The following is a 20,340-nucleotide window of genomic DNA, read 5'->3' as shown; positions in this document are numbered from 1 at the left end:
TCGGGTTCTTTCGTTCGGTTCTAGCACTCTCACCCCTCATTTTCACGAAGTGTGTGGATGCTGCTCTGGTTCCCTTGCGAGTCCAGGGCATCCACATACTGAATTACATCGACGATTGGTTGATTCTAGCTCAATCAGAGCAGGTAGCAGTTCGGCATCGAGATGTCGTTCTCGCTCACATGAGAAAAAGAAAAGTGTGCTTCCTCCAGCACAGAGGACCACTTATCTGGGCATGGTGTGGGATTCGACCACGATGCAGGCACATCTGTCTCCTGCTCGTATCGAGTCGATCCTCACGACAGTCAAGAGAGTGAGAGAAGGCCAGTCACTCACTGTGAAGCAGTTTCAGAGACTGTTGGGTCTGATGGCAGCTGCGTCCAACTTGATACCTTTTGGCCTGCTGTACATGAGACCCTTGCAGTGGTGGCTCAGGACTACAGGATTTTCCCCGAGGGGCAACCCGTTTCACATGATCAAGGTCACGCGGCGATGTTTACGTGCCTTAGACATGTGGAAGAAACCGTGGTTCCTGTCACAAGGCCCCGTGTTGGGTCATGAGTGGCCGCTCCGCCCAAGGTCTGTGGGAAGGTCCCCACCTCAGCTGGCACATCAACTGCCTGGAGATACTGGCATTATTTCTAGCATTGAAGCAATTTCTCCCAGCCCTGAGAGGCCATCATGTGCTAGTTCGCACAGACAATACGTCGGTGGTCTCTTACATCAACCACCAGGGGGGTCTGCGCTCGCGCCCCCTGTACAGGCTGGCGCGCCAGATCCTTCTGTGGGCCCAGGGGAAACTGCTCTCCTTGAGGGCAGTGTACATCCCTGGGTACCTCAATCAGGGGGCAGACATCCTGTCGAGACGTGATGGAGCAGATTTGGAAGAAGTTCGGTTGAGCCCAGGTGGACTTGTTTGCATCTTGAGAGACCTCACAATGTCCCCTCTGGTTCTCTCTGACTCGTCCAGCTCCACTGGGGCTGGATGCCATGGTACAGACGTGGCCGAGGCTTCGTCTGTACGCCTTCCCCCCCGATTGCTCTGCTCCCGGGAGTTCTGGCGAGAGTTCGCCGGGACGGGGTTCGTCTCTTGTTAGTAGCCCCGTACTGGCTGGGCCGTCCATGGTTTGCGGACCTGGTAGCCCTTCTAGAAGACTCTCCACGGGAGATTCCCGTCCGCCCACCATCCTCCAGTCCAGATCTCCCTCTATGAGGAAATCGTACACTGCTAAATGGCAACTGTTCAATTCCTGGTGTCACAGCCGTCAGCTGGACCCAGTAGTTTGCCCTATCGGGTCAGTGTTGGAATTTCTGCAAGACAGATTTGCCTCAGGGTTATCCTCCTCCACGTTGAGTGTCTACATGGCTGCTATTGCTGCTCACCATGCCCCTGTGGGCGAGCAGTCTCTAGGAAGGAACCCATTAGTAACACGATTTCTCCGGGGTACCAGGAGGCTGAGGCCTCCGATTCGCCCAAGGACACCTACTTGGGATTTGGCTGTGGTTCTAGGGGCCCTTTCTAAACCTCCCTTCGAACCCCTGGAAGAGGTTCCTTTGAGATTTCTTACAGTCAAGACTGTATTTCTTTTAGCCATCTCTTCCTTGAAGAGAGTCGGTGATCTGCAGGCCCTGTCAGTGGCCCCATCATGTCTCGAGTTTGCGCCTGGTATGGCAAGAGCATTTCTGTACCCCAGGCCAGGGTATGTCCCGAAGGTGCCCTCAGTGGTTCCACGGCCAGTTATTCTTCAGGCATTCTGTCCACCTCCCTTTTGGGATTCTGACCAGGAAAAGCTTAATTGTGTGTGTCCAGTGTGAACACTGGACACATACGTCCACAGAGCTGCCCTGTGGAGAAAGTCGGACCAACTGTTTGTGTGCTATGGTCCTTATAAGATGGGTCTTCCTGCTAAAAAGCAGACCCTCAGCAGGTGGATAGTGGATGCTATTACCACTGCATACGAGTCTTCTGATCTCCCCTCACCTCTGGGGGTCAGGGCTCATTCTACTAGAGGTATGGCGGCCTCTAAGGCCTTCTCTTCTGGTGTTTCAATGCACGATATTTGTAACGCTGCGGGATGGTCCACTCCTCTGACCTTTGTCAGGTTCTACAGCCTTGACCTTGATGCCACTCCTGGCTCCTCAGTCCTCTCTGCCTAAGCTGTACCGTTCCACACTAGGCAGGGATTTGTCAGTATGGTGGTGTAGGCATTGACGTTCCCAAAGTGTTTCCAATGCAGTTCGAGTTCCCGAAGGGGAACGTCCCAGGTTACGTATGTAACCATGGTTCCCCGAGGGAACGAGACGCTGCGTCGCATGCCATACTTCCTGCACCCCTGCGAGCGCTTCCTTCCTTTGAAGCTGCCGCTGTCTCCACTGCAGGTGCTTTTATAACTTCCTGGTCGCTACGTCACCTCCGCCGGATGGATTACACACATGTTTTAGAGCGTGGGAACACAGGTGCGTTCCCAAAGCGTTTCCGACGCAGCGTCTCATTCCCCCGGGGAACCATGGTTACATACGTAACCTGGGACGTTCTCGCTTGTACTGACCAAGCATAAAGCTTAAGATTAGGCACTGCCCATCCACCTTTACCTGTTGTTTGTTGTAGAACATCCAGCGTAATTTTAGGCTTCCTGTCTGCCCATATAAATCCCTTTATAAATCACAATTCTCGTTTTGATCGAGGGGTAGGGCTAAGGGGAAGTGGTAGATACCCCTTAAAATCAAGCATTTTCGCAAGCTTACTTGAAACCAAGGGGTACCCAGAACGCACTGTGCAACCGGCAACAATGGCGGCCAGATCATCCAGAGAGTCCCATAAATGTAAGTATTTTCGGCTTAAATAATTTATTTAAAAATTACGACAGTCTTGTTTTGTGCTCTAGACAGTCCTGTACATATATATTTGCAACCATGTCCTTAATTGAAACGTTTAAAAAAATCGCTAGTTTGCTACGCTAACGTTACATTGCTGATTTGCACAACAGTCCCGCAGACTAGCCTTGAATGGACTCCATGCATGTCTACAGTTTTAACTAAACTCCAAAGTTTGTGATTAACACTTGTCAGCTCTGGTGACGTAGCAGCCAGCTAGCGACGGTGTATGATGACGTAACCAAATGGTGTCTCATTTCATAGGGGTATGTTTTCACCCCTAGCGCTTACCACTCGGTTTCGAGGGACAAGGGCTAGGGGTAAGACGAAGGGGTAGGGGAAGGGGTAAGACAGAGAAATGGGATTCACCCTTACTATGCGTCCCAACTGGAATGATTTCAGATTTATGAAAATTAACTTTTTAGCCAGAGTCAGATTTTTTCAATACATTTATTAATTTCCAGCAAATAATTTTCAGGCTGCCTAAGAGTGAGAATGACATAAAGCTCTGCATAAAGTTTTATTTTTTTGTTGTTTTTTCCCCATATAGGCACCATGGGACCTTGTTTATAAAATGTTGCGCAGAAACCATGCTAAAATTGATCTTATGATCATCTCTCAAATATGCGTACATGTGATTCATAAAATGAACGTTTGTACAGAAAACACACATAGACATCTCTTTCAGATGTGAAATCTATGAATCGCGAATGATCTTGAACTTGTACGCAAATGAATGGTTTCAGCTCTATTCCTTGCAAACAACTCTTAATTAATGTTATTAACATGTAATAGATCACCAGTCATATTCTTTCATTTCGAACAGCGAGCCGCAAGAACAGCTAACGTTTTCAACAACCTGCAGCACTCAAATAAGAAAAAGTGTGTACATCTGCTCAGACCCTGACATGATGCTAAGCACTTTTCCACGTCAAAGGCAGTTTTTACAAATATGAGCGTTGGCATGGATTTAAGCGAATCAAATCTGTGCATATGCACGCTTTATAAATGAGGCCCCATGAACTTTTTCATTCTGTCATACATATGTTGCTGAAGGCTCTATAGCAGTAGCAAACAATAAAGGTGAGAGTGAGCAACCTTGACGTGTTAAACCATGAAGATCAAATGAGGCAGAAACAAAATTATTAGTTATTATAGAGACTTTAGGGTTCACATACAACAAGCTAATCCATTTAGAGAAGTTATATTTCCAAAGCCAAATTTTTTCATCACCCCACTCCACTCTATCAAATGCTTTCTCTGCATCAATTGACACTAAAGGCATGAATCTTACGTTTTTTTCAAGGTAGTTCTTAATATGAAATAAACGTTGAGTATTATAGTAAGATTGGTGGCCTTAATAATAACCGATTCTAATCGTTTTGCAAAAATTTTAGCTACACGAAGACTAATATATACATATGTTATATGTACTCAAGTCAAGTCAAGTCACCTTTATTTATATAGCGCTTTTAACAATGCAGATTATGTCAAAGCACTTAACAGTATCAAATTGGAGAATAGAGTGTCAGTAATGTACAAGATTAAACACTCAATTTTCAATTAAAGGCATTTCATTATTGAAATCAGAGATGTCATTGTCTAGCTCAGTTTAGTTTAAATAGTATATGTGCAATCAAATCGACGATAATCGCTAGAAATTAAGTGTCCCCAACTGAGCAAGCCAGAGGCGACAGCGGCAAGGAACCAAAACTCCCTCTGTGACAGAATGGAGAAAAAAAACCTTGGGAGAAACCAGGCTCAGTCGGGGGGCCAGTTCTCCTCTGGCCAGACGAAACCCGCAGTTCAATTCCAACTGCAGCCATGTCAGATTGTGTAAAGGGCTTATCTGACTCCCGTGGTCTTGTCCTGATGGAGCATTTTAATTTATAATTTAATGTATTTGTTATATTTGTGTTTTATTCATTATTTGAAATTTTTCCAATTTATATGATTTATTCATTTGCTATAATTGTAATGTATAGTTTAATGCATTTATTGTTTCTTGGTCTATTTTTATAATATATATTTGTTTATTATAATTTAAATTTATAGTTTAATTCATTTAATATATTTCTGTTGTATGTGTGTGTGTATGTGTGTGTGTGTATATATATATATATATATATATATATATATATAATTTTATATATATATATACTATTTATTATTTTAGAATGTATTTATTCATTTTTTCATATTTGTATATTATTATGTTTTAATTAAAATTTTAAATGTATAAATGTATTATATTTCTATCTTTATATTGTTGCAATTTCTAACAATAATATTATTATGTAGTTAGGTATTTTATTATATTTTTAGTTATTTTGTATGTACTCTGAAGTACTTCCTGATGAGATGCAGAAACATTCTTACAATTCTTTGATAATGTGAAACAACTTTTCTGGTTTAGGGATGTCGTCTGACTCTGTGTTGAGCAAATAGGATTACTAGCTGTTGGCAGAGATAAAGAAATGAATTTTGGGCCTTGTTTCTGCAGGTTGTTAAGTATCCTTCATGACTATTTACTCGAATAGTAATGAAAATATTGACTACAATTTTTTTTTTCTTTTTCTTTTAGTGTCCATTTTCATCTTCATCTAGCCTATGTTTGCCCTAACTAAATCTTCCATCTCTGCAGTGAAAGTAGTTTCCTTCATTTCAGCTCTTTGTTTAGAGGTGAGAGGAAGCTCTGGATCAGGACTACACAGGTGACGCCAACGCTGTCAAGACACACAAACACGGGAACACAACAGTTAGGTAGTACTAAAACTTGAAAGTGGACTAGACATTCTCTTGGTTAGTTGTGTAGATTGCCATTTACTGTTTCTTGCCTTGTTTATCTTATAAAATGTCAGGGATAAACATGTTTTCCTCCTGACCTGTCTCAGACTCCCTTTCCCAGCAAAGAGTTGGCCCAGCGCCCATCCAGGCACCAGCACGATGGAGGACAGGGCCAGTAACCAGCCTAGTGCATATCCCCAGTCCGGGTAGACATACCAGCGGTTAAAAGTGAGTGGTGTGTACTCCACCATAGAACAGACAAAAGACACCTGAGAATGGACAGAAGAGAAAGAGATACAGTGAAAAAAGATGCAAAAGAAAAAAGGATAGCAAGAACCGAGTTCAATACTATGGTTAAGAAATGCCTCAGATATTCACAACCAAATATTATAAATTCTAGGACAAAACAGTCCCAATCAGAATGCAGAGATGCTCACCACAGATACGAGAGGAGTCAAGTATTTCCAGCAGAGCATGAATATGTAGTTGGGCCGTGACTTTGTCATGTCTTCAATGATGTCAAACATTCTCTCAGCCCCTGTGGTGTGTAGAAGATATAGCTTCACTGTCTTTCCAGCATTGACAATATATTCTGTTGGCTTTATCATGTTATGTTTTGTTGCCTGTTTGCGACTCACCAAAAATCCAACCCATGGTCAGACTCTCAAAAACAGATAGGAACAGTACACAGGCTCCATTACAGGCATAGTAGTCAAACAACTGGAATACATACATCCCCCCCTGCAGGTCATAATGAAACATTACAACCAGGGCCAAATTACGATATTGTGGCAGTAATAATATAAAACACAAATTAAAGAAATAAAATTTCACAGGCTCTCAATCTTACTGCTCTCCATAGGAATTTTTAGAAGTTTAAATTGGCTATTTATTATCTTAAATTTAAACTTGATAACTGTTACATCCCCATCCCCGTATTATTCTGTTTTTGTATTCTTTTTCCGGGTTTTCCTTTTTTTCTTTGCCGCCCTCTCGTTTTTTCTTTCTCTTTCTTCTACTTTCACTTTCGCAGGTAGTGTATGGATTGGTCGTCATGATTATCAATCATTCAGGATGAGTTGATTGGGTGTGATGACGTGAGGGGGGAGTGTTCTTCAATCGCGCTCGCTGATTGACGTCCAGCAGTGCTATAGAAGGGAAACACCGGTGTATTAGAGTAGCCGGTCTTTGTGAACTTGTGCTGTGATTTTTCATTTTGTGTTCTTTTGTTTGGTTTAGTTTGTATGGTTTAGTTCACAATGTGCTTTGACGGCCATGTAAAACATCTTATCTATTTGCTGTCCTGAAGCCTTTGACATTTGAAAGCCCTAGAAAGCTTTTCAAAGTTCTGTTAAAACTGGATTGGAGGTGAAGGAGTAGGTAAGTTATGTCACGTGACTTACATGGTGACTTACTAGGTTAGGGACTTGTGCCACTTTCTGTATGTTTTTGTTTGGTTAGGTAGTGTAGTTGAGTTACGACATCTGTGACGTTGACTTAGTTCAGAATTAGATTCAAATGGGTTAGTAAGATTCCTTTTGGTTCTGCTACTTTTTTTCTTTTGGCATGGTCCAGGTTCCCTTCATTCTCCCCAGTTCTCCAATAGGCTGAGGTTGCCGGTGTGCCTAGTTTTTTATGTTACATATTCAATTTCTTTTGTGCAAATTACTGTCACAGTCTTTAATAATAAGACACGTTCGCTTGATTTATTCTCTAGTGGTTAGTTACTCTCATTCACACACATAGACTGTAATGCTGACAGTGGTCCGATCTGGTCTAATGTTCCCCTTCCTAGTCCCTCGACGCTTAACAATCAAAGAAGGATCGTAATATTAATGGGGGCTTGTCCGGGATCAGAATACGTTATTCTGAGGTTGATGTTCCTGGACTAATATAGGCCAGTTCGTGGCATTGTCATTTTGTTTTTTCATTGGTGTGTGTTGAGAGTTAGTATGTGCAGTGTGGCAGTGTCGTAGGTATGGCTCATTTTGATTTGAAGAAGTTTTTAGAAAAACCCTCGTTAGAACAGTTAGACAGTTGCAAGAAGAATGATTTGTTGGCAAATCATTTTCAGGTTGCGGTAGGTAAACAGTCTCGTAAGGTGGAGATTAGGTCTGTTGTGTATAATCGATTAGTGGAGTTGGATGTATTCGGTTTGCCAGCAAAGGAGGGTGCGGTGGTGGGCAGTGTGGTAGTGGGTAGTGCATTTGTTGGGAGTGAGAATGAGAGTGAGGAGGAACTGATGCCTGCGGCGGAGGTGGAGGCCAATGTTAGGGCAAGGTTACCTCACTTTGAACCATTCTCTCCTGTGTCGACAGGTTCAAAAGGGGACAAGAGACTGAAAGTCCGTTGGGCCCACTTGCAGACTGAAGCGCAAGAGTAGGCTCAGACTCGACAGGCGGAAATGGATTTGCGATTGCAAATTCGCAAACTTGAGATTGAGGTGGAGAAGCAGGTTAGAATGCGACCGCTGAAGCTGGATCTCCCTCGAGTTGCCGCCGCTGACGCTTTTGTCCCATTGTTTCTTCTACTCCCACTGTTTCCCCTGTGTCTGCTCCATCTGCAGCCACCGAGTCATTCGATGTGAGTAAACATATTACGTTAGTGCCACTTTTTTGTGAAACTAAGATAGACTCCTATTTTAATGCTTTCGAGCACATTGCCACGTCCCTTTGTTGGCTAAAGGAGCTTTGGGCTCTTTTGTTGCAATGTCATCTGGCGGGTAAAGCGTAAGAGGTCTTTTCCGCTCTTTCTGTAGAGGACAGTTCAAATTATGAAACCATGAAATTAGCGATATTACATGCCTACGAACTAGTTCCAGAGGCATATCGACAAAAATTTAGAGGCCATAAAAAGAATTCGTGCCAGACATTTGTGGAATTCGCAAGAGAGAAATCTATGTTGTTTGATAAGTGGTGCAGTGCAACTAAAACCGAAGACTTTGACTCCTTAAGAGAATTAATTCTGCTTGAGGAGTTCAAATGATGCTTGTCTGAACTGGTGGTCTATTTAAGTGAACAGAAGGTTAATTCGTTGTCGCAGGCTGCTGTCCTAGCAGATGAGATTGTGCTCACTCATAGCGGTGTATTCTCCCTGACGCGCACTGAAAAGAACGTGGCTAGTGCTCCATTCCAAAGTCAGAGTGCTCGGATAAAATCTGTTACCTCGCAATCAAAGGAGGTAAATGACTGTTTTTATTGTCATAAGCATGGGCACTTGATTGCTGATTGTCCCTTGCTTAGGCGTAACAAACAGGCTCAAAACCCTAAAAGTGTTGCATTGTTAAAGACTGTGCCATCGTCTGAGCTATCGAGTTGTACTGATGTCCTTCACACAGTTTACAAGCTTTTCGTTATGCCCGGGTTTGTTTCTTGGTCTGGCAAGGAAGAGGATCGGAGAGAAATTTTCATTCTTCGGGATACTGGGACTATGGTGTCGATTATGGTGTCTGATATTTTGCCTTTCTCTGATATGTCATATTGTGGCTCAAATATTTTGGTCCGTGGGATCAAAATGCAAGTAGTGCCTGTCCCTTTACATCATGTGCATCTAGACTGTAAACTGGTGACCGGGTTTGTGAGAGTGAGAGTTCGTAGTTCACTTTCTGTGAAAGGAGTAACTTTCATTTTGAGAAACGATTTAGCTGGAGGTAAAGTGCTGCCAATGCCAGAGGTGACTGACGTCCCGAGTGTTTGTTTAAATTCTAACGATGTTGCTCATTTCCATCCTGAGGTGTTTTCTGCTTGTGCGGTTACTCAGGCTCGGTCAGCTAAGGCTATGTAGCAAGTTGATTTGGCTGATTCATTGGTGGGGCATGTGTTAGCAGTGGATGAGAATATTTTTGAAACCAAGAGAAATTATACGTGAGGTTCTAATGTGAAAAGTTTGGAGGGTTTGCTAGAAGGTTTTCATTCTTTGGATCTGCCTATTTCTCGTTCTCAGATTATTGCTGCACAAAAGGATGATCCATCTTTGAATAAATGCTTCTCAGCGGTTATTAGTCCCGAGGCTGCTAAAAAAGAGCTACGGCATATTTTGTAGGTGACGGTTTGTTAATGAGGAGGTGGTGTTCTAGGGTCGAAGAGGGCCTGGATTGGAACGTTATATACCAAGTGGTAGTTCCCAGCAGGTATCGTTCCTATGTATTGTGTTTAGCTCACGAACGTGCTTTCTGGACATTTGGGGGTAACGAAGACTTACCATCGTATTCTCCAGCATTTCTTCTGGCCTGGGGTGAAACGAGATGTTAAATTCTGTTGTACTTGTCATACTTGTCAAATTACAGGTAAGCCAAATCAGATAATTCCGCCTGCTCTGCTGTCTCCTGTCCCGGTTATGGGGGAAGCATTTGAAGAAGTACTGGTTGACTGCGTTGGACCTTTACCCAAAAACGAAAGCAGGTAATCGATATTTGTGTACCATAATGTGTAGAGCGACTCGATTTCCTGAAGCTGTTCCATTATGCAACATAAAGGCTCCTGATATTTTGAAAACTTTTGGAAGTCCAAATATGGAAAAGAACTTAATCAAAGTTATTCAAACAGATCAAGGCTCGAATTTTTGTCGCGGGTTTTCAATCAAAGTTTTAAGTCTTTGTCTATAGCACATCGAGTTTCTAGTTCATTTCACCCGGAAAGCCAAGGTGCAATTGAGAGGTTTCACCAAACCTTAAAGACCATGCTTCGAAAATATTGTATGGAAACAAATAAGGATTGGGATGAGGGAATTCCTTTAGTGTTGTTTGCTGTGCGTGAAAGCGTGCAAGAATCACTCGGGCTTAGTCTGGCCGAGATGGTTTTCGGACATACCGTTCGTGGCCCATTAAAGGTTTTGAAAGATAAAATAATGGAAAGTAACACAGAGAATAGAACGAGTGTGTTAGACTATGTCAGTCGTTTTAGAGAAAAACTTCATAGTGCTTGTGAACTTGCTCGTAACTTTATGAAAGGTGCTCAGTCTGGAATGAAGGATCGACATGAGAGGCAAGCAGTTGCACGATCTTTTCAGTCCAGTGACCAGGTGTTGGTATTATTACCTAATCCAGGTTCAGCACTGACAGCTTGATTTACTGGTCCATACAACGTAGTCAGGAAACTTAGTGATACGGATTACGTTGTAGGTACTCCTGAAAGAAGGTGCAAAACCTGCGTTTGTCACGTGAACATGCTTAAAGTGTATCAAGAAAAAGATGAATGTGACAAGTAATTGATAATGCAGCAGTTTTGGTAACGTCTGAAGTTTTGTCTGTTGAAAATGATGTCGCAAAAGCAGATGAAGATGGTCTGTCACTAAGGAATACTCCTCAACAATGTAGTAAGTTGGATAACTCTACTAAGTTGACTTCCCATCTTTCTCACCTGCCCGATGAGAAAATGCATGATGTAATAGAACTCATCACCTCTTTTCCATCTTTGTTTTCGGATGTTCCGTCCCAGACTAGTGTGTTACAACATGATATTGATGTTCAAGATGCGAAACCAATAAAGCAACATGTTTATCGAATGAATGCTGTCAAAAGATCCGCTATGAAGAAAGAAACTGACTATTTGCTCGAAAATGGTTTAGCTTTTCACAGCTATAGTTTGTGGAGTTCTCCATGCTTTTTGGTTAATAAACCTGATGGTTCTTTTAGCATTTACTTTACGGAAATCCGTACAGAAACTGTCACCGTGCCCGACTGTTATCCACTCCCTAGAATGGAAGATTGCGTTGACAGTATTGGTTCTGCTAGATTTGTTAGTAAACTCTACTTGCTCAAAGGATACTGTCAGGTACCATTAACACAGCGTGCATCTGACATCTCTGCATTCGTTACTCCGGATTGTTTTTTACAATATAATGTTATGCCATTCGGGTTGCGAAATGCACCTGCTACATCGCAGCGATTCATTCAAATGGTTCTAGCTGGTGTACCCAATTGTAATGCGTACTTGGATGATTTAGTGATTTTTTTTCCAACGATTGGGAAGAACATCTTTCTTTATTGTGCACTGTGTTTGACCGTTTGGTGCTTCCTTAACCCTCAACCTAGCAAAGCGTGTGTTTGGCCAGGCCACTGTCACCTATCTGGGAAAACAAGTAGGACATGGACAGGTAAAGCCGTTGGAAGCGAAAGTCGCGGCCATTACGGAGTTCCCTGTACCTGCTACACGGTGAGAGCTAAGACTAGGTATGGTTGGCTATTATAGGAATTTTTGAAATTTTTTCACTGTAGTAACTCCTCTTACTAATCTCCTTAGCCCCAAGCAAACCTTTGCATGGACTAAAGAGTGCCAACTGGCATTCGAAAATGTTAAGGCTTTGATGTGTAACAGTCCAGTTCTCGCGGGCCCACAATTTGAGCGTGCGTTCAAGTTGGAGGTCGACGTGAGTGCAGTTGGTGCTGGAGCAGTCCTTCTCCAGGAGGGCACAGATGGTGTGGACCATCCACTGTGTTTTTTTTCTCGTAAGTTTAATAAACATCAAGTAAACTATTCTACGATTGAAAAGGAAACCTTAGCTTTGCTATTAGTGTTACAGTTCTTTGAAGTTTATTTGGGTTCTTCTAACTTCCCTACAATCGTGTACACTGATCATAACCCCCTTGTGTTTTTGTCTCGCATGTATAATGCAAATCAACGACTTATGCATTGGGCCCTGTTTGTGCAGAGTTACAACTCGGAAATTCATCATAAAAAGGGGACCGAGAACGTCCTTGCTCATGCTCTTTCTAGAATTTAGATATTGTGGGTGAATTGTTGGTTTGGTCTTTTTTTTTTTTTTTTTTTACAAACAGTATGTTTGTTCTTAAATGTGGGGGTGTTATGTCCCCATATGTGATGCTGAGTTGTTGTTTGGGTATTTTTCTGTTTTTGTATTCTTTTTCCGGGTTTTCCTTTTTTTTTTTTTTTTTTCTTTGCCGCCCTCTTGTTTTATCTTTCTCTTTCTTCTACTTTCACTTTCGCAGGTGGTGTCTCGCTTATCAATCATTCGGGACGAGTTGATTGGGTGTGATGATGTGAGGGGGGAGTGTTCTTCAGTCGCGCTTGTTGATTGACGTCTAGCAGTGCTATAAAAGGGAAACGCTGGTGTATTAGAGCAGCCGGTCTTTGTGAACTTGTGCTGTGATTTTTTTCATTTTGTGTTCTTTGTATGGTTTGGTTCATAATGTGCTTTGACGGCCATGTAAAACATCTTATCTGTTTGCTGTCCTGAAGCCTTTGACATTTGAAAGCCCTAGAAAGCTTTTCAAAGTTCTGTTAAAACTGGATTGGAGGTGAAGGGGGTAGGTAAGTTATGTTACGTGACTTGCATGGTGCACATTTAGGTTTATTTTGTTGTCTAGACACCCTAGGTTAGGGACTTGTGCCACTTTCTGTATGTTTTTGTTTGGTTAGGTAGTGTAGTTGAGTTATGACGTCTCGGATGTTGAATATTGTTTTCTTTTCACATTTTTCTTTTCTTAGTCCAGAATTAGATTCAAATGGGTTAGTAAGATTTGTTTTGGTTCTGTTACTTTTTTTTCTTTTGGCATGGTCCAGGCTCCTTTCATTCTTCCCAGTTCTCCAATAGGCTGAGGTTGCCAGTGTGTCTTGATTTTTTTGTTACATATTCAATTTCTTTAGTGCAAACAACTGTCACAGTCTTTAATAATAAACCAAGTTCGCTTGATTTACTCTCTGGTGGTTAGTTACTCTCATTCACACACATGACTGTAATGCTGACAGTGGTCCGATCTGGTCTAATGTTCCCCTTCCTTGTCCCTAGACGCTTAACAATCAAAGAAGGGTCGTAACAATAACAAAAATGTTTTTGAACATTGGCCTTTATAGGTTCAGTTAATTTATTGTGATTTGTTAATTTATTGGTTCACTGTTCATTTTAAAATTATGCCTTTATACTGTAGGCTCAGTTCATTTTTTTTAGTGTGATAACTCATTTTGTTCATTTTTCTCTCCTCATACTAAACACAGTTTCTTCTGACCTCTGTAACCATGATGAATTGGCCCAAGAAGCAAGTGAGACAGAAGAGCAGGATGAAGATTTCTCGCCGTCCTTCTCTGCGCAGAATCGTGGGGAACAGGTCCATCACTGATGTTGTGACTGCTTCCATTGCAACAAACTTCAAAGGGAAAGTCATACAGGCATGGAACAACATGAGGGTGAGTAAATGATGACCATTTTTATTGTGGGGGGAACTATCCCTTCAACACACTGACTGTTTTTCCAACTAACACCAAAAATCCCAGATTTTGGAGCTGCTGTTGTATTTGCACTTCACAAGGCTGAAAAGTTCATGAACCCTGCACCCCCCCCCCACAATATTCTTTACTCTAATATTTTTGGCCTATGCTCTACACATTTAAATTTAGATACAACATTTTTAGTGATTTGCAGTTCAAGGTGTTACAACTTACTTGTTAGTTTTAGCTCACCTGTGTATCTAGCCCCAGCAAAATAATCATGATGAAAAAACAAACAGCCCACAACTGAGGAAGAGGCATCATAGCTATTGCTTGTGGATAAGCTATGAACGCTAGTCCTGGCCCTGTTAGAAACAGTGTGAGATGAGATTTAGAGCTGTCAGTATTCTTAGTCATTATTTTAATGCAGTTTCTGCAATATTTCATTATGCTTTCAATCCTCTTATAATATCTCTAGTGTTTTCATGAAATAGCATGAATGTTGCATTACCTGATTCTGCCACCTCTGCAATGGGGATGCCCTGCTCTTGGGCCATGAAGCCCAAGACTGAGAACACAGCAAAACCAGCCACCAAACTTGTACAACTGTTCAGAACGCAAAGCCACAAGCTGTCCCTGATAGACACGGATTATAAAAACACATACACACAATGTTATTTATTGTCTAGCATTTTCTGTCTGAAAATCAATTGAAGCAGTATACATTTCAAAAACATTTTGATAATACAACATATAACAAATTGTTAATTCTTTACTTGTTCAATTGTTTACCTATTCGTATGCTCTTTCTTTGTCATTTTATTGAAAGCATCAATACTAACCTGTAGCAGTTGTTGTTGTATTTATTGTAGCTGGCTAAAACAGTGAGTGCGCCAACAGACACACTGTAGGAAAATAAGATCTGAGCTCCGGCCTCTAACCAAACCTACACACACATCAATTTCAATATAATAATTGATTAAAAAACAAAAGCATACATGTTAATGTTAAAATGTAGTAATAGGTTAAAATGTTATTGTAATGTAATTAATGTGATTGCCCCATGGTATCATATTTATTAAAGTTATCAGCTGAACAAGGAAAAATACCAAGTGAGTTTAAAAACTGTTATATAAAAGGGGATGCAAGTTAGATATTGTTAATTATAGGCCTTTTTCAGTCTTTGGTGTGATGGCTAAAATAATGGAAAAATTGTCTATAACCAGACCAAATTATATTAGTAATAATAATATTTTGTATGAGTTACAGTCAGATTTTGGATCTTTGCATTCCACTGAGACTTGTATATTATATATGACTGATACTGTATTAGAAAGCTGTAGATAGTGGCAAATTTAGTGGGATGGTTATGTTGGATCTTCAGAAGGCATTTGATACTTTAGACCACACAATTTTATTGTATACATTAATGGCAGTTGGTTTTAATGAGAAATCTCAGTCCTATCTTGATGACAGAGAGTTGATATTAAGGGTATATTTCAGGGGTGGGGAACGTTGATCCTGGAGGGCCACTCTTCTGCAGAGTTTAGCTCCAACCCTGAAAAGCCTTGGAAAAAAAAAACAAACAAAAAAAAACCTAACTGCATCCTGAAGACCTTGATTGGCTGGTTCAGGTGTGTATGATCAGGGTTTGAGCTAAACTCCAGGATCAACGTTCCCCACACCTGCTATATTGTCTGGTCTTTTATCAATCAGTTGTGGAGTTCCTCAAGGGAGTATTTTAGGTCCTTTATTTTATCTCTTATACATAAATTATCTTAAAACAACATGTTCAGAGGAAACTTTTCTTTATGCTGATGATGCAGCAATTTTAGTATTTCATCAAGACAAAGGGGTCCTGGAGAAAATGAGTTTGCAGTTAGAGATGTCCAAAGGGTCTCTAGATAATAAACCTTCTCTGCACGTAGGTAAAACTGAAGCCAGACTTTTTGCTTGAAGAATGAACTGTTTTGGTTAAGATTAATGATATGGTAATAGAGTCAAAAAAGGTAGTAAACTATTTGGGATGTTTAATAGATAATAAATTAAGACGTGATTTTATGGCCAGAAATCTGTTTATGAAAAAATGCTGTAAAATTAGGTTTTTAGCAAGGTAAGCGAGACTAATTGGATGTCTATTCCTTAAAATTATTGGCAGGGGCCTTGATTCAACCCCATTTTGATTATGCTACCTCTTTATGCTATAGTAGTTGTTCCCAGGGTATGAAAGATAAATTGCAAAAGTCTCAAAACAAATTATTTAGAATCATTTTTAAAAATCCATTTGCATAGTGTAAGTTTAGAAGTTTAGTGGGAAAAAAATGTTTTTATACACCAGTGCAATTGCATGGAATAAATTACTGTTGTCAATAAAGAGAATAAAAGACTTGGTCAAAAAAAAAAAAAAAAATCTGTTTGATGATGCTAGGTAGTTTGTACTGTGGGTGGAAATTTTGTTTTTGGAATTTTTTTTTATTTTTTATTTTTTTATCCTCAACAGTTTTTTAAAGTGTATGGGATAAATAAATTTTAATTCAATCTACTTATTGATTTCATGCTATATGTGTTAATAAGGTCACATTATGGTACAGGGCAGATACTGGGGTTACCTGTGGGTCAAAGAGACGAGCCGGTTCAGGGTACAGGTAAAACACAATCCCCTGCAGAGCTCCAGGAAGAGTCAACCCACGAATCAGCAACACCAGCAGCATCACATAAGGGAATGTAGCTGTGAAATACACCACCTACAGGCACAATGGCAATATTAAATTAATGCCAAACAAGTAAAACAATTTTAGAAACAGTTGAGTTATTTTTTTTATTGTCCTTCTGCCACATAGCTGAAAGCAATGTGACAAAACAATTTCTAACTGATAAACAGAACTACTTTTTTTTTTGTTTTTTTTTGTTTCAGAAAGTAATGCATACAAATGAGACATTTTTGCTCACCTTGCCTGTAGATTTGACTCCTTTCCAGATGCAGAAATAACATATGACCCACATTGCAATAAGACACAGAAGAATCTCCCAGTTGATCTTACCGATCTCCTCAATACCTCCAGAGAGAGACAGCACTCTGCGTCTGTAATGAGAGAGTCAGAAACTATATGTTTTTGTTTTTGGTAGCACTTTATTTTTATAGTCCACTTTAGACATTCTACTAACTAGAAGTAACTTTACGTAACTATGTGTCAACTACCAGTCATTGGAGTATTAGTAGACTGTCTGTTAAATATCTGCTAACACTTTATTTTGATGGTCCCCCAACAGACATTGTTCACAATGTTCTTGCAAAACTCAGTATCACTGTAATTATTTACTCCCAGAACTCAGTAGCTGCAGGTGTTGAATTAATCAGCGTTGTTCGGTTGAGGGTCAAATTCTTTGCAGCAAGATTCACACAGTCATCTAAGAAAAAGAAAAGTGGGAGAATAAGATTTGATATTCAGAAGATGGCAGCAGACAGATTTAACATTATTTATTTAGATCATCACCTGTGTTCCAGGTGTTGTCACAACTGGCCCACGGCAGTTGGGGGCTAAAAGAGAAGATGAGGTAGAAAAGTGCCCAAGACAGAATGACGATGTAATACATGCAACTGTACAGAAGGATCAGTTGCCCTGCATAGCCAATACCTGACAAAAGGAAACAGATACAATGATTAGAAGAGAATCAAAACAAGAATTAAAGGATGATTTACCCAGTTTAAATGAATGCTGGTTTCTTTTACACTACATGCACTTTGAGTTTTGTGTCTTTCGACTGATTATTTATTAAACCAGATGGTTTCTTTCACGAGAATTTTTCTACTGAAACTTATATTCATATGTTTTATTTAACCCCATTAGCATTCCTGTCTAATTTAACTCAATGCAATACGTTCTGGAGGTGGAACGTTGGAACGCTAAGAGGTAACAAAGAAAAAAGGGAAAAGGTGATAGCTGATATAAAGAAAAAAAAAATGCCACTTTGGCATATGGATAAAACTGCATGATAAAAGTGTTTCAATGCAAAAAGATTAATGAAATATAATTAACATTTTAAAAAATATATATTTTATAAATAGATGATCACCCTCAGCTAATGGACAGAGCCGATGCCAACATGTAATGCCCCCTTCCTGTGTATACTGTCCCATAGCGGTCTCTAGCAGGAATAGAGGCACCCCACAGGTAACCACAAACACCAGGTAGGGTATCAGGAACGCCCCTGAGAACACACCAGTGCAAAAACACATTATTTAAATATCACTGACAGAATGCTAAGGGAGTAGGTGTATTATATATTTAGGTTGCAGCTGGTTTCATACCTCCTCCATACTTGTAGCAGAGGTAAGGAAACCTCCACACGTTACCCAGTCCAACCACATTCCCTGCCACAGCCAGAAGAAACTCTGTTTTACTGCCCCAGTACCCTCGCTCCTCTATTTGTCCTTCAATTCTGTCCATTCCACACAGTTTTCACAAGTTTCCATTGATGTCCAGGCTGCACTAATTCTGCAGTGGTGGTTGATGTACTGCATTCTGGTTAGTTTTCTGGTTAACATTAGTTTATACAAATGTGTCAAGCTATTCATTGACAGATCCTCCCCAGCTGAACTGACAACCACAGTTACATTATTTAAGAAACAGAAAAGACAGGTAGGCAAAATCAGTAAATAATGCAAAGTGACTGGTTTTAAAACAAGCCTCCAGTCTAGGAAGACATTAAATGCAGCAAACATGTGCTTCCAATTAATATTAAACCAAGAAAAACATTTAACTGTTAACTGTTTTGTTGTGATCACGTACAACTTGTATTTCACGGACAATTTTTGGGTTGGTTCAGTTCATGGCCCAGAACTCCTTATAGGACTTTCCACTTAATTGTCCTAAAATTCATATATAACCATGTTTTAAATAAAATATTAAACAAGCAAAAATAAATAAATTAATTAATTTCCTTAGTTTCTGTGGTGAAGTAGAGTGGATCTTGGTCTTTTTCTCCTTTCAAATCCACTTTGAAACTCTCTCATTATCTGTTTAAATTGTACTTGTAATTTAAAGTAGTCAAACCACAGTCAACCCAGCTAACAGGGAACGTTCCCACAACTTTAATTTGTTTCAAAGGTATTTAAAGGTTAGGACAGAACATTCTTAAAATAATGTTTATAGGATGTTCTAACAGCGTTATTATGGTTGATTTACATTCTTGTAACGTTAAGAGAAAACATTCTTATAACAACATTCTTGGAACGTTTTTTAAATTTTATTTGTACACGATTGAGGTTCTTGTAATGTTAAAAGAAAACTGTCTTATAACAACATTCTTGGAACGTTTTTTAAATTTTATTTGTACACGATTGAGGTTCTTGTAATGTTAAAAGAAAACTGTCTTATAACAACATTCTTGGAACGTTATTTTGATGTTATTTGTACACGATTGAGGTTTTTGTGATGTTAAGAGAAACATATCTTATAACAACATTCTCAGAATGTTCTTTTGATGTTATTTGTACACAATTAAGGTTCTCATAATGGTTAGAGAAAATGTCCTTAGAACAACATTCTCAGAACATCCTTGTGATGTAATTTGTACTTGATTGTTCTCATGTTAAAATAAAACTTTCTTACAGCATATTTAAGAAACAGCCTCATAATGTTGATATAAAAAGTTTTTAGAAATATAATGTTATCATAATGTTATTGTCAGGGTTCTGTCACTTGGGTCTAGAGATCCCTGACACTCCCGTCATGTCTGTTTTCTTGTGAGCATGTGGCTTCGAGTGCACTCTCATCAGCGTGCCGTTTCCTTGCTTCATGTTGGAGCATGGTGTTCGGATCCCGGCACTCATGTCTTGTTCAGGCTCAGTTTTGGCTCCGTGTCGGGGTTCGGACACTCATGATCCATGTTCTGTCTTGTTGTGTGAGCGTGCGGTCTCGAGTTCACTCCGGCCGTGCACTTCTGTCCACGTGAGTTCATGTTCGGCCATGTTCGGCCATGTGCTTTTCTCATTTTCTTGTGTTGTTGCATGCAGTTCGTGTTTTTATCGGCTGCGTGCTTTCATGTTATGTTTTGCCTTGTGCTGTGTAAAGAAAATGTAACCGTTACTACATGTAAAGAACCTTTAAGGGGATCCTGAGGATCCGGAGTCTGTTATCGATTGCTTCATAGGGCTGTTCGATTCCGGAATTTTTAGAATCGATTCCTGATTCTGGAATCGATTCAAGGAATCAATTCCTTTGTTTTTTTTTTACACTAACACCGTGTCTACACAGGACACGACCGTTGTTGCCTTATGTTGTAACAGCTAGAAGCTATTCACACTGTACTTCCTATCAGAAATATCGTGAGCACTTGATCAAACACACACCAGCTAACTTAAATCTTCATGAGCACTTGATATTTAGATAGTGTTGGAGCTAAAATGAATATACATATTCTGTGTAGACGCTATTTACACTAAGTTATACATTACACGCAATAAAAATGAATAAATTATTAAATACATACATGCATGCATGCTTGGATAGATACATAA

At 40.2% G+C, this 20,340-nt stretch overlaps 1 protein-coding gene across 1 annotated transcript; it reads right to left on the bottom strand.

Moving 5' to 3' along the window:
* Window positions 1–3,302: 3,302 nt before the first annotated feature.
* Window positions 3,303–18,448, bottom strand: LOC131524201 (sodium- and chloride-dependent GABA transporter 2-like). The gene is made up of 14 exons (XM_058751080.1): window positions 18,130–18,448; window positions 17,895–18,029; window positions 17,315–17,455; window positions 17,141–17,228; window positions 16,770–16,902; window positions 16,430–16,564; window positions 14,663–14,766; window positions 14,332–14,456; window positions 14,073–14,185; window positions 13,622–13,759; window positions 6,297–6,399; window positions 6,096–6,196; window positions 5,757–5,927; window positions 3,303–5,597 (listed from the first exon to the last, which is right to left on the bottom strand). Exons 1-14 carry the CDS (start codon window positions 18,266–18,268, stop codon window positions 5,475–5,477), a joined length of 1,749 nt encoding a protein of 582 aa, XP_058607063.1. The 5' UTR covers window positions 18,269–18,448; the 3' UTR covers window positions 3,303–5,474.
* Between the last annotated feature and the right edge of the window lie 1,892 nt (window positions 18,449–20,340).

The sequence above is a fragment of the Onychostoma macrolepis genome, chromosome 18 (genome assembly GCF_012432095.1).
Source record: "Onychostoma macrolepis isolate SWU-2019 chromosome 18, ASM1243209v1, whole genome shotgun sequence".
NCBI classification, from domain to species: Eukaryota; Metazoa; Chordata; class Actinopteri; order Cypriniformes; family Cyprinidae; genus Onychostoma; species Onychostoma macrolepis.
Note: the sequence above shows the minus strand (reverse complement) of the source record. Positions and strands in the feature narration are given on the sequence as shown.